At 51.1% G+C, this 12,458-nt stretch overlaps 1 protein-coding gene across 2 annotated transcripts in view; it reads right to left on the bottom strand.

Annotated features, from left to right (window-relative positions):
- The window catches only part of AFAP1L2 (actin filament associated protein 1 like 2), a 107,710-nt gene that overhangs the window by 26,088 nt on the left and 69,164 nt on the right, over nucleotides 1-12,458 (bottom strand). For both annotated transcript variants that reach the window (XM_025397491.1, XM_025397490.1), the window contains exons 3-5: nucleotides 11,334-11,408; nucleotides 9,915-10,009; nucleotides 1,405-1,495 (exon numbers count right to left, since the gene is read on the bottom strand). In XM_025397491.1, the coding sequence (XP_025253276.1) occupies nucleotides 1,405-1,495; nucleotides 9,915-10,009; nucleotides 11,334-11,408 (261 nt within the window). The remainder of the gene's footprint in view (nucleotides 1-1,404; nucleotides 1,496-9,914; nucleotides 10,010-11,333; nucleotides 11,409-12,458) is intronic.

A 12,458-nucleotide genomic window follows, 5' to 3' on the forward strand; every position in this document is an offset into this window, starting at 1 on the left:
ATCCCCAAACCAAGAGCACTTTTGATCCAACTTCCTCAGGCTGTGAACCATCAGCCAAGGACAGAGGGTGTTAGCATGAGCCCTGCCTACAGAGCTGCTCACACAGTATCCAGGGCGATCTTTTCAATACCTAAGTGATATAAGTTTGACTGTGTCTCCACCCAAATTTCATCTTGAATTGTAGCTCCCATAATTCCCATGTGTCGTGGGAGGGACCTGGTGGGAGGCAATTGAATCATGGGGGTGAGTCTTTCCCATGCTGTTCTCATGATAGTGAATAAGTCTCACGAGATCTGATGGTTTTATAAAGGGGAGTTTCCCTGCACATGCTCTCTTTTGCTACTGCCATGTAAGATGTCTTTGCTCTTCATCTTCTGCCATGATTGTGAGGCCTCTCCAACTATGTGGAACTGTGAGTCCATTAAACCTCTTTCCTTTATAAGTTACCTAGTCTTGGGTATGTCTTTCTTAGCAGCATGAGTACAGACTAATACACTAAGTTAGGCCAGTCCCTAAGTAACCCTCTGGAGGTTTGCAGTCTTTCCTCACTCAGAGAAAGGCCAAAGTCATTCCTGTGGCTGGCAGCCCCATCTGTGTCCCCATCTCCTGTCACTCTCCCCTGCTCCTGCCATGCTGGCCTCCCTGTTGTTCCTCAGACACACCCAGAGCTCTCCTGCCTTGGGGCTTTTGCAGATACCATGTTCTCTGTCTGGAAAGTTCTTCCTGAATGTATCTGCCTGACTCACTCTCCACTTCATTCAGGAATCTGTTTAAGTCATGCTATCAGAGAAGCCTTCCCTATCTAAAGTAACTCCCCTGTCCTGCAGAAGCCCAGCTCCTGTTCTGTTTTCCATCCTCTCACTTATCACCACTGACACATGCTGTTTATTTGTTGTCTGTCTTCTTTCACCGAATGTCAGTGCTAGGGATGACTGGGCTCCTGTCCCTGACACAGTGGGAGCACCATAACTATGAGTCCAGTGAAAGAACGTGGAAACTGAGCTCAGACTCAGCCTGACCACCACTTCCATTGCTGACCAGGGCCTTGGGCCTGTTGGCCAAAACTCCTCTCTTCCATCACCTTTGTGCTGAAATCTCACAACTTGCAGGCAGGAACCACAGAAAACATCAGACACAGTCAACCTATTTGTTATGTGCCATCCCTCGTTCCTCCTTGCAGGACAGCTAGGTCTGCTGTGGGTCTTGACTCCCCATTCAGAGTAAAGGCTGAATGCTCTGTGGCCAGTTCTCAATTTGGACCATACTTTCCTGTCACAGCAGCCCAGGCTACCCTCTGTCACCCAGCCCAGGATGAGCATATCTGTTACCCCCAGGTAAGTCTGCACCAACATCTGAGAAGGAAGCAGTAAGTTGCCCTCCCAAGCCCCAGCCGCTGGGATGTACCATTCAGGGATGTGTCATATGGCTCAGCCTCTTCATAGTAGCCCTCTGGAGACTCCGTCTTTGGGATGGCAAGCTGTTTCCGTTCTGGAATCTGTGGTATGAACAAATAAGACAAACATTTGCAGATACAGTATACTGGGAGCAACTGGACATAACTCTTTGGGTGGAAGTCTAGAAGACAAAAATGCCCAGCTGGATGTTAAACTTTAAGCAAGTTGGGAGGGAGAACACGCAATATCATGAATCCCATCAGTCAGAGTCCATAGTGTTTGATCTGTAGCCATGGAAGGGCTGTGGGCACGTTTTCTAACCTTGCCAAGACTCAGCTTTCTCCCCTGCAAAATGAGGCTCAAACTCACTACCACACACACAAAATATCATTATACACATGATATATCACACACTTAACGGTCCAGAGAGTGCCAGGCTGTTGGGATAGCTATTGTGGCTTTTAAATAGAATATAGAATATATTTTCTAAAAAGACAAGTGCTAATCAATAGCACATGGAGAAAGAGGACCAGGTTTCTAAATCCTACACTTTTACCATAGTATATAGTTCAATCACTCATTCAGCAAATAGTGGATGACTTCCACGTGCTAGCTGGGAGGGACATATTGAAACTTCACAAGTCAGTCCTAAAATAAGCTTGAGTAGCTGGTAAATCTTTAACAGCTCCTGGTCAAGTGCATTGTGATACAGTAGTACTATAATGAACAAGGTCAAAGTTCTGTGGGAACCAGAAGAGGGTGTGAGGAACATTTAGGACAAAGGAAGGATGCCCAGGGGATGTGATCTTTGGACTGAGTCTCAAAGATGACCCTGAGCTGCTTGTGTGGGATGAGGATGAACGTGTGCAATTCGAATAAAAAACACCTGCAACTGTGTTAGAAGCATAGAACATGAAATCATTCTGTTCCTCCCTTATTCCACCTGCACAGTAGGCACTAGACTATGAAACTATACTTCCATAAGCTACCTTTATACAGCAACCATGGGGGAGAAAAAGAGGTAACTTGTTGCATTACTATTATGAGAGACAGGTCACGAATGTGTAAGCACCCTTGAACGTGGGTCTCTTTTGTTGTGTTTTTCAGATAGAGTCTTACTCTGTCACCCAGGCTGGAGTGCAGTGGTACGATCTCGGTTCACTGCAACTTCTGCCTCCCAGGTTCAAGTGATTCTCCTGCCTCAGTCTCCTGAGTAGCTGGGACTACAGGGGAGCGCCACCATGCCCGGCTAACTTTTATATTTTTAGCAGAGATGGGGTTTCATCATGTTGACCAGGCTGGTCTCAAACCCCTGACCTTAAGTGACTGCCCGCCTTGGCTTCCCAAATTGTTGGGATCACGGGCGCCAGCCACCACACCCGGCCCCCAGAGTCTTTCTGAATCATGAAACTCCATGGGCTGCAAGAGTATGCCTTCCAGCTTCCCCAGGGCAAGGATACAAGGGTCCCCAGAGCCCAGTCCTGTGTGGCTTGGACTCTACAATCTGTTTATATAGACCCTGGAGTTCATGTAACTTGATTTCAATCCAGGCTTTAGGACCTCATAGATTTAACCTTGGGTATGTGACAGGCTCTTTGAGCCTTGCTTTCCTTCTTTATAAAATAATACTAGGGTTGTTTTGAAAATTCAATGAGACAAAACGTGACTGTTTCCACAGGGCCTGGCCCATGTTAAATACAAGGAGGCCATTGTTATCACTGTCTGGGGCCCCTCCACAGTCCCAGGGTCTGCAGGTTGGGCAGTGAGGGCAGTTAATGTGACAGGAGTCGGACTACTAGACTGTTGTCCTGCAAGCTGAGACGAAGAGGATTGACCCTGACAGGGCATCACAGAGGGTTGGCTGAGACCAGGCCACAGCCTGGGTCCAGCAGCAGATCTGGTCCTGTACCAACAGAGCTGACACGAGGCACAGGGCAGACTCAGAACAGCCTTCAGCCCTCCTCTGGCACATGGCACCCCCTACAAAGGAAGGAATCCAAGAATTTGGTCATTTCGTAAGCAAACCTGACACTGTACTGGGCCGACAGATGCACTGCTGAAGGGAGTCAGGTCGCACACCTCTGCCCTAGCAGACAATGGGCGCGCCACTGGTAACTGCTAGCACATGGTCCTCCCTCTTTGCAGTCCCAGCCTGGTGCGGTATCTTTGCTGTCTCAGCCTTTCCTGGTCCCCCTGGCCAGCCAGCAGCCTGAGAAAAGGCTGAGACAGTGACAGACTGCCCGTGATCCACTAACAACAGGCTCCCTAGGGTCCACAGGGAAAGGGTCCTCTCGCCGCCACAGCAGTAAGGTCTCCCCAGTGGGTCCTAGGCCTCATAGTCTGATCTGGCTGGGCCTCCAGCTCCAGCCTCCAAGAAGCTCCATTCCCATCAGGCGGGTCCCATCTGGAGAAAAGCTCTGGGCACCGAAGATCTGGCCCCCCCAGGTCAGGATTCCTGAGAGTCGAACAGGACAAAGGGAGGAGTGAACTCTTCTGCAGGAGCTCCCCAGGGGTCATCATCACAGGGCCTGTCCCTGGGGGCCTCCTGTCCTGTCCAGGGTGGAGCCAGGCAGTGTTTTCTGAGTGTCTCCTAAGCTTCTGTTGAGAAGAAAAATAGCTCAGAGGAGTTTGAGCTACTCAAGTGTGCAAAATGTATCAAGCCCAGAGACAGGAGTATGGGGCTTCGGGCACCGTTTTCTCCCCTCCCCATTCCCATTCCTGGGGGCAACTGTTTAAAGGCATTTTATTCCTCACTAGCTGCCTCATCCATTATCTTCAGGTTCCTGGAATGTATGCTACAAAGAACAATGTTTAGCTGATGGATAGCTTACGGTATTTTAATGTAAAATATTGGTAAACAACTTAAAAACTGTCTCTTCTTTTTCCTTTGAAAACCCACTTGTAACTGCTGCCAATAGGAACATGGATTCAGGGTAACTTGAATCTGTGCTCCTGGACTGCAGCCCTCAAATTTGGTCAGAATAAACTCTCTACTTATATTTATTTTGCCTCCATTTTTTGCCTGTAGGTTGACACTGCAAACTCTGAAAATGGCTCACTATGCAGAGACAGTGCAGGGCAGGAATGGAGTACGATCCCCAGAACTAGGCTTGAATCCTGACACTAGGACATCCTCGCCGTGTGACTCCGACCAACTCACTTGACCTCTCTGGACCTGGCATAAGATGGGGAGAGGAGAAATATCTGTCACATGGGGTTGCTGTAAGGATCGAAGTGTGCCTATCACTATTCAATATTCAGTACACATTAGTTTTTACTAACCTAAAAAATAAAATGTAAAAATAAGAAAGGGAGAAAGGTGTTATATATGTGTTTGGTGGAAGATAAACCAATGCACTCCGGGGGTGGGTGCAGAGGAGACCACAGGATGGAGTCCCAGCTCTCAAGGATGCTGGGTTAAATGATGAGTCATGTGATTAAACAGACACAATGACCTATTATCAGAGCTTCAAGGAGACAGATCATCTCACAGGGTTAAGGAGAAAGGACTATTATTTTAATTATTATCATTATGATGGTGAAGACTGTGAATTCTATATATATATATTTTGAGGCAGAGTCTCGCTGTGTTGCCCAGGCTGGAGTACAGTGGCGTGATCTCAGCTCACCGCAACTTTCAGCTCCTGGGTTCAAGTGATTCTCCTGCCTCAGCCTCCTGAGTAGCTGGGATTACAGGCGCGTGCCACCATGCCTGGCTAACTTTTGTATTTTTTGTAGAGACGGGGTTTCACCATGTTGGCCAGGCTGGTCTCAAACTCCTGACCTCAGGTGATCTGCCCGCCTTGACCTCTCAAAGTGCTGGGATTACAGGAAGAATGTGAATATTAAATGAAGATCCAGAAGAGATTTAACATCAAAACCTGAAAAACTTTGACTGGAGGAAGGGACTGTGTGAGCGAGTCAGGCGTGGCAGGATTGACCAGACCAGAGGTCCAAAGGGCCGCAAATCTTTTCAGGAAAGGGCCAAAAAGTAAATGTTTTAGGGATTTGTGGGCCACTCGGAACCTCTGTCTTATCTCAGCTATTCAACTCTACTGCTTGCTGTAGCTCAGAAGTTCACAGACTAATACAACTAAATAAGCTTGGCTGCGTTCTAATAAAACACTATTGACTAAAGGATGTTGCAGATCAGATTTGGCCAGTGAGCTCCAGTTTGCCAACCCCTGGCTTAGACTAGACACAAGAGCTGATGAGGGATGGCTCAGAGGACCCAAGGCGTCCTCCCAGCTCTAACCACCCTGCCCCAGAGTACACTGCAGAAGGCTCCCAGGTGGGGGTGAGTGGACAGGCCAGGCCCAGCCTCCCAGGCTAGCCATGGCAACGTCCTTTTAGGGATTAAGTGGCTTCCCCCACAGAGCAGCTCATATAACAGCAGGCCAGCGCGTGGCCAGGCCTCAGAGGGACGATGGGGTGGAGATGGCCATGCTAGCCAGACCATCAACCATGGCCAACAAACATCTGTTTCTCCTGCAAGGACCACGGCACCTGGCTGTGTAGACAGCAGCCTGGAGAGGCCACAGCTCCGTGAGTCACTGTCCACACCCACGAGGTCACTCCAAACCCCTGGCTGCCCCTTCTATCGCTGGACAGACCTGCTCTCTACTGAGTCTGTAGGGGTTGGAGTGAGGACATCTGGGCTCGTGGCCGACACGCATCCCGAGCCTGTGACCGAGGCATGATCTTGGCCCAGCCAAGGCCCTGAGGACCCTAGGCGGATGTCCAGGTGCTGCAGAAGGGGCCGGTGAGTCCAGGGCCAGGCAGCTGTGCAGGGCCCAGCCCTCAGGTGGAGAGGCCTCCCTGACACCTTGAAGTTCTGGGATCAGGGGAGGAAGGAACGGGTTTTCTGTCTGAGGAAGAGAGGCCACAGGGCACTCCAGGCTCAGGGCTCCAGCCTCAGCTGGACAGTGACTCACGGAGCTGTGGCCTCTCCAGGCTGCTGTCTACACAGCCAGGTGCTATGGTCCTTGCAGCAGAAACAGATGTTTGTTGGCCACAGTTGATGGTCTGGCTAGCATGGCCATGGGGTTCCAGCGGCCACGGCCTCTCCCTGCTCTGGTTCTCCTTCTCCTTCAGAGCCACAGACATGGCTCTGCCCTGACACTGCTCCTCTGGAGGCCCTGGACTAAGAGTGATGGCTGCTTCAGCCTGATTCAACCTGAGGAGGCCTGAGGGAGTGAGGAAGTGTGCTCGTGTGTGTGGGCAAGGACAGGGAGAGTGCCTGGTGGACACCACCTACATCCCCTCACCACATCTGGCACCCCCTGGGGTAGTTAGGTGCCTTGCACAAGACCAGGAGGGACCTAGCCAGGGGACTCGCGGTCCACGCCCGTCTCTGGTCCTTCACAGCAAAGTCCACAAAGTGGGAGGGAGCTGCCTTTTCCTGTCAACTCAGCTGGCTTTGCTAGAAGTCTCCCTGGGGCCTGGAAGCTGTCCACAGGCAGTTACCACTTGGCTGAAAGGCCACCTTGGGATCGGGCCATTCCTGGGTACTGATATTTTCCCCAACTGCAGCACCAGTTGCAGTTGTCCTTTCAAACAGGACACAAGCCCTAATCACAGACGACAATCCAAGAAGTCTACTCTAGAGGGAACCACGTGCCCCTCTCCACACTCAGTGTCTGAGGCACAGGGCACTGGCCGAGGAGCAGAAGCCAGCACCAGAATCCCAGGGCCCACAGGGACTCACCATGGCCCAGTTAACTTACAGCTATAGCCAGGCCCCAGACCCTGGGCCCCTCAGTCCATGCTGTTCGTAAAACACAATTTCTCGAACACTCACACAGTACTCGGTGCTCGTGAAACTCTGCCCCTACCCACCAGCTGAGGACCCACCCGCAGCTGTCCCTGGTGGGGCAGACGATGGCACTTCCACTGGCAAAGCCCAAGGTACCTTGGTCAGAATCAGACGCTGGATTTAGGATAGAAAAGTTCCAGCCGTGGCTCAGAACAGCCACCTTTCCACTCCCACCAGCCAGCAAGCAATGCCTGGGCCACACCAGAAAACCTCTGGTTAAAGCCGTCAGCATACGGATGGGACAGCAGAGGCGCTGTGCTGTTCCCCCAAGTATCGGGACTGAAAGTGAGGGGAGCCTGGCGCTGGAGGGACACAGCTTGAGCCCTTGCTCTGCTACAGACAGGAGCAAATGTCAGGGAGGCCCAGGCTGGGGGAGGAATTGGGAACAACAACAACAAAAACCTGCATTTAAATCCTGGCCTAGTACCTCCCAACTGTGGGACCTTGGCCAGTGGTTTTTAACTCTGAGTCTGTTTCTTCCTATGAAAAACAGTGACGAAAATACCTATTCCTTGCTGGGTGGTGGGCGGATGGTGTGTGTGCATGGGATGGGGTTGAGGCTCAGAGTATAACAGTGACTGGCACTGTCGGCATCACAGGGACACCAGGGACTCAGGTTCAGTCTTGACATCAAGCCTCACTCAGCCTGAGATGAGGAGTCCCCACCAGCTGTCACCCAGCTCAAGGGACAGCATGCAGTGGGACACTGTCCCCGGTTCTCCGGAACTGCCCACCCATCACACATGGTGGAGTCAGATCCTCAGCTGTGGTCCCTGCCCCCCAGGAAGGCACGAATGAAGGGGCCGGTCCAGAGCCATTCTGGGGCTGGGATCCCCTCCACGGAAACATGTGCCCACAGATCAGGTGATGGTCACTTGGCGGGAGCTTAGCTTCCTGCTGGCGCTGACCCCAGACCCCCTGGCTACCCATATAAACCCTTCTAAGCTGAGACCCCAGTCCTGCCCCAGGATCCCTCCCCAGCCATGCCCTACAGGGGAAAGAACGTGGGTTCAAATGCTGACTCTGTTACTTACAGGCTGTGTGACATTAGGTTTCCTCACCCTTAAAATATAAATACTACCACTTATCTCACTGAATACTAGCACAGTATGCCACACAGTGGTGAGGGGCTGCCAGCCTTAGCCCATTGAATAAGCCCATCTGATGAGACAGATGTGAGCACTTCTTCCATATAAACCAGGAAACAGAGGGTTAGAGACTTCAAATAACTTGCTCAAGGCCAAAGAGCTAGTGGCATGCAGAACTGGGATGTGAACCCACATCCATATGATTTTACAACTCCATCCATCCAAATTAATGGATATTTATGTATGGCCTACCTCTGTCCATGTCTGCAGATACTGGACACAAAATAGTAAACGAGAGACAAGGTCCCTGTCCTCAGGAGCTGACATCAGGAAAGGAGACAGTAAACAAGACTGTTCCAGTAGCACAAGCCATGGAGCGGGTAACTGGGTGGTGGGTAGATAGCAACCTGGGTGCAGATGGGGGACGGATGCCTTACTTAGCCAAGGCAGCAGAAGTCTCTTCTTTTTTTTTTTGAGACGGAGTCTTGCTCTGTCGCCCAGGCTGGAGTGCAGTGGCGCGATCTCGGCTCACTGCAAGCTCTGCCTCCCAGGTTCACGCCATTCTCCTGCCTCAGCCTCCCGAGTAGCTGGGACTACAGGCGCCCGCCATCACGCCCGGCTAATTTTTTGTATTTTTAGTAGAGATGGGGTTTCACTGTGTTAGCCAAGATGGTCTCGATCTCCCGACCTCATGATCCGCCCACCTCGGCCTCCCAAAGTGCTGGGATTACAGGCGTGAGCCACCGCGTCCCGGCCGAAGTCTCTCTTAAGAACTCCGGAGAGATGAGAAGTTAGTAGGGGCCCAGGTGGTGCAAAAATCCCTAAAGCAGGCCTGACCACAGTGACAGAATCCAGGGGCAGAAGGGAGGCCAGTGAAGACCCTGTATGAGGAGGCCGGACAATGAAGCTGAGCCAGATCATAGGCCCTGAGGCCATGCTAAGAAATGGGATTTTGTTTTTTCTATGTTTAATAAGAACTATTGGTAAGGTTCAAGCAGGAAGTGCAGTATGATACGATTTATGAATTTTTACTTTTCCTTTGCTTTTTAACTCCAGAACAACATAGGGGAATGATTTATTTATTTATTATTTATTTATTCACTTATTTTATATCTTAGAGATGGGGTCTTGCTATGTTGTCCAGGTTGGCCTATAGTGGCTATTCACAGGTGTGATCACAGTGCACTACAGCCTCCAGTTCCTGGCCTCATGCAATCCTCCTGCCTCAGCCTCCCGAGTAGCTGGGACTACAGGCATGCACCACTACACCTGGCTCTTGCAAATTTTTTAAAGGTCACTGTGGCCTAGGCTGATGACCACAGCTGTTCATGGCCCTGTTCACATGATACTGGATAAAGAGCCTGAGTAGCGTCAGGTGGCACTCAATCAAATTTCCCCAGACCCACCACCCTCAGCATCTGGAGTACCGCGGCCCCAAGCAAATCCCCTGTAGGCAGGTTTACTTTTGCTCTGTCCCTACCCGTGCCTTGTCCCCGTCCCTGAACACAGTAGTTGCTCAGAAAATGCCAGACGCTGAGTGAGCTGACACCTGTGAGGACAACTGGACGTTCAAGGGGCTCACATCAGGGAAATCAGGGGTCCTGGACTGACACTTACCATCTTGGGTGGTGGGAGGTCTGGAAGGCTCTTCTGAGGGGCCGAGGAGTGCTGGCTGGGCTCCCCATTGGGCAGCAGGCCCTGCTCCTCAGGCACTGCGGGCAGCAAAAGGAGAAGGCTTCGGTGAGGGGTGAGCAGCCTCACACAGGGTCTCCTTCCTCAGGAATGCCCGGTCACATGCACCGTTCCTGGTCACATGCACATGCGCCTCTTTTTGAGGTGTTTATTGTCCAGGCAGGCGGTCTCTGGAGCTGAAGTTGTTTTTCCTCCAAGGATAGGGTACAGGAGTGCCCCAGCCATGTGCCTGGTATTTCTGGCAGCCTCTGTACCTGCTCCCCTACCCACCCCACATCAAAAAAATGGTCTAGCCACAGAGCTTCGGCCAGCAGAGGAGCTGCCTGGCGGCCACTATATTGAGCCACTCTCAGCATGGACCCTGTGATTATGGCTTTTTCCTCCCACAGTATACCCGGAAGGCAAGCGACCCCCACCAGAGTGGCCAACCTCATCTGGATGGGTTCTGCCATGTCTCAGGCTTGGTGAGGGGCAGGAAGTGAAGGAGCCACACCGGGGAAGTGAGGCCACCAACCCTTGGTGCACTTGTAAGGAAAGGTGCCAAAGACACTTCTGAGCCTGTCCATTTCAGCCAGCCCTGGGACAGACAGTCTCAGGCAGGCCCGACCTCGGGGATTTGGTGGCTGATGTCTCAAAGACAAGCCTTTGACGGGACTGAGTGCTTTGCAATGCTGTGTTCCCACCCCTCTCTAAGCCTTTGTGTTTGAGTCACAGGCTTGGGAGTTAGGAGATGGTGCTTCTTAGCCTGCCTCTTCTGCAACTAGGCAGCTCTGCATACCTCTGGGCCTCCCCAGGGTCTTGCCAGGCCCCTCCCTGGAGGTTTTAAGGGAAAAGCAGAGAGCAGAACAGAGCAGAAGAGGGAGGCACCATGGAAGACAACATATGTCCTTCCCATGGGAGACAAAACGTTCCACCAAAGACAGCACCTTTGAACATCATCTGTGACTATTAAGGCAGTTGCTGACACCACCATTTATTTCTCTCCTCTTCCTCAAAACAGACTTCTATCAAAAGACTTAAAGGCAGAACCGTGGGATCAGCACCACACACAGCTGCTTTCTTCGAACATCTGAATTATGACTTCCTGTTCCTAGGATGATGCTGGGAACAGCCAAAAAGTTTTAGGGCCAGATTCCTTATCCAATGGGCAAGGAGGGGGTGGCCTGTTGAAACATCCCAAAATACATCAACCCAAAATACCACCAACCAAAATGTGGCTTCCAAAAATAACTCCGCCAGGCGGGTCTGTGTGCCGGCTGGGAGGAAGAAGAGGTGGGACAGAACCAGCGTGGACCTTCCCTCAGCCCGGGAGTGGCCATCCCGTCAGTGATCCCAGCCTCATACCTTTGCCTTGAGACTCTGCATTCTGTTGCTGGTTGATGGTCACTTTGTTCATATAAATGTACTCCTCATCAGAGCCTGCAGAAGGAAGGAGACACGGGCTTCGTGTGACTTCATGAAGAGAAAGGGCCTCCAGCCAGAAACCCTGTTACCCCAGAGCCGTTTTCGTCTGCCTGGGTTCCAGTAAAAGCACACGGCATTTTCAGTGGATTGAAAGAATAGTCTAACATGGAAAGAGCTGACAGATTTGCAAAAGAGAAATGACAAGTTGCTGACTGCTGGTTTTCTAGCCTGGCCGAGGGGGCGGGGGCAGGTAAGATACAGAAGGATAATTTAAGGAATAAAAATCCTGTGCTTTGGGAGGCCGAGGCAGGCGGATCACTTGAGGTCAGGAGTTGGAGACCAGCCTGGCTAACGTGGTGAAACCCTGTCTCTACTAAAAATACAAAAGTTAGGCAGGCATGGTGGCGTGCCTATAATCGTAACTACTCAGGAGACTAAGGCAGGAGAATCACTTGAACTCGGGAGGCAGAGTTTGCAGTGAGCCGAGATCACACCACTGCACTCCAGCCTGGGCAACAGAGTGAGACTCCGTCTTTAAAAAAAAAAAGAAAGAAAGAAATCTTAAGTTCAAGATCTGCCTTGTATCCCACCAAGTAGAGATGTCTCTGGGCTTCCTAGCATTTCATTTAAATTGTAAAATATTTCCTGTCATTCTCACCCTAGTCTAAATTACTTGAATGGGCTAATCCGAGTGTGTGTAGATAAGCCAGGTCACACTGAGGACCTGGAAGTTTAGCTCAGAGGCCTCTAGGTAGGGGGCCATTGGACGGGTGAAGGGGGACCTGAATAGCCAAATCACGTGAGTTCTGAGTTTAAAGGGGTGAGTATCCTGAGAATAAGAACTGAAGAGCCACCAGCCACCTGCTCTACCCTATGGATTATACCCTGCAGTGGCACAACCCATGCCCTCCTTCAAAACCACTTCTGTGCAGGCTAAGTCACCTTTCCCACGCCTGTCTGGGCAGAGAAAAGCTGGCCTCCTAACTCTTGCTCCACTTCCAATCCCCCAAGGACCCTTTCTTCAGAAGTCTTCAGAGGAAACTCGTCCTAGGGTTTCTCTTTGTC

Source organism: Theropithecus gelada, chromosome 9 (genome assembly GCF_003255815.1).
Source record: "Theropithecus gelada isolate Dixy chromosome 9, Tgel_1.0, whole genome shotgun sequence".
NCBI lineage: Eukaryota > Metazoa > Chordata > Mammalia > Primates > Cercopithecidae > Theropithecus > Theropithecus gelada.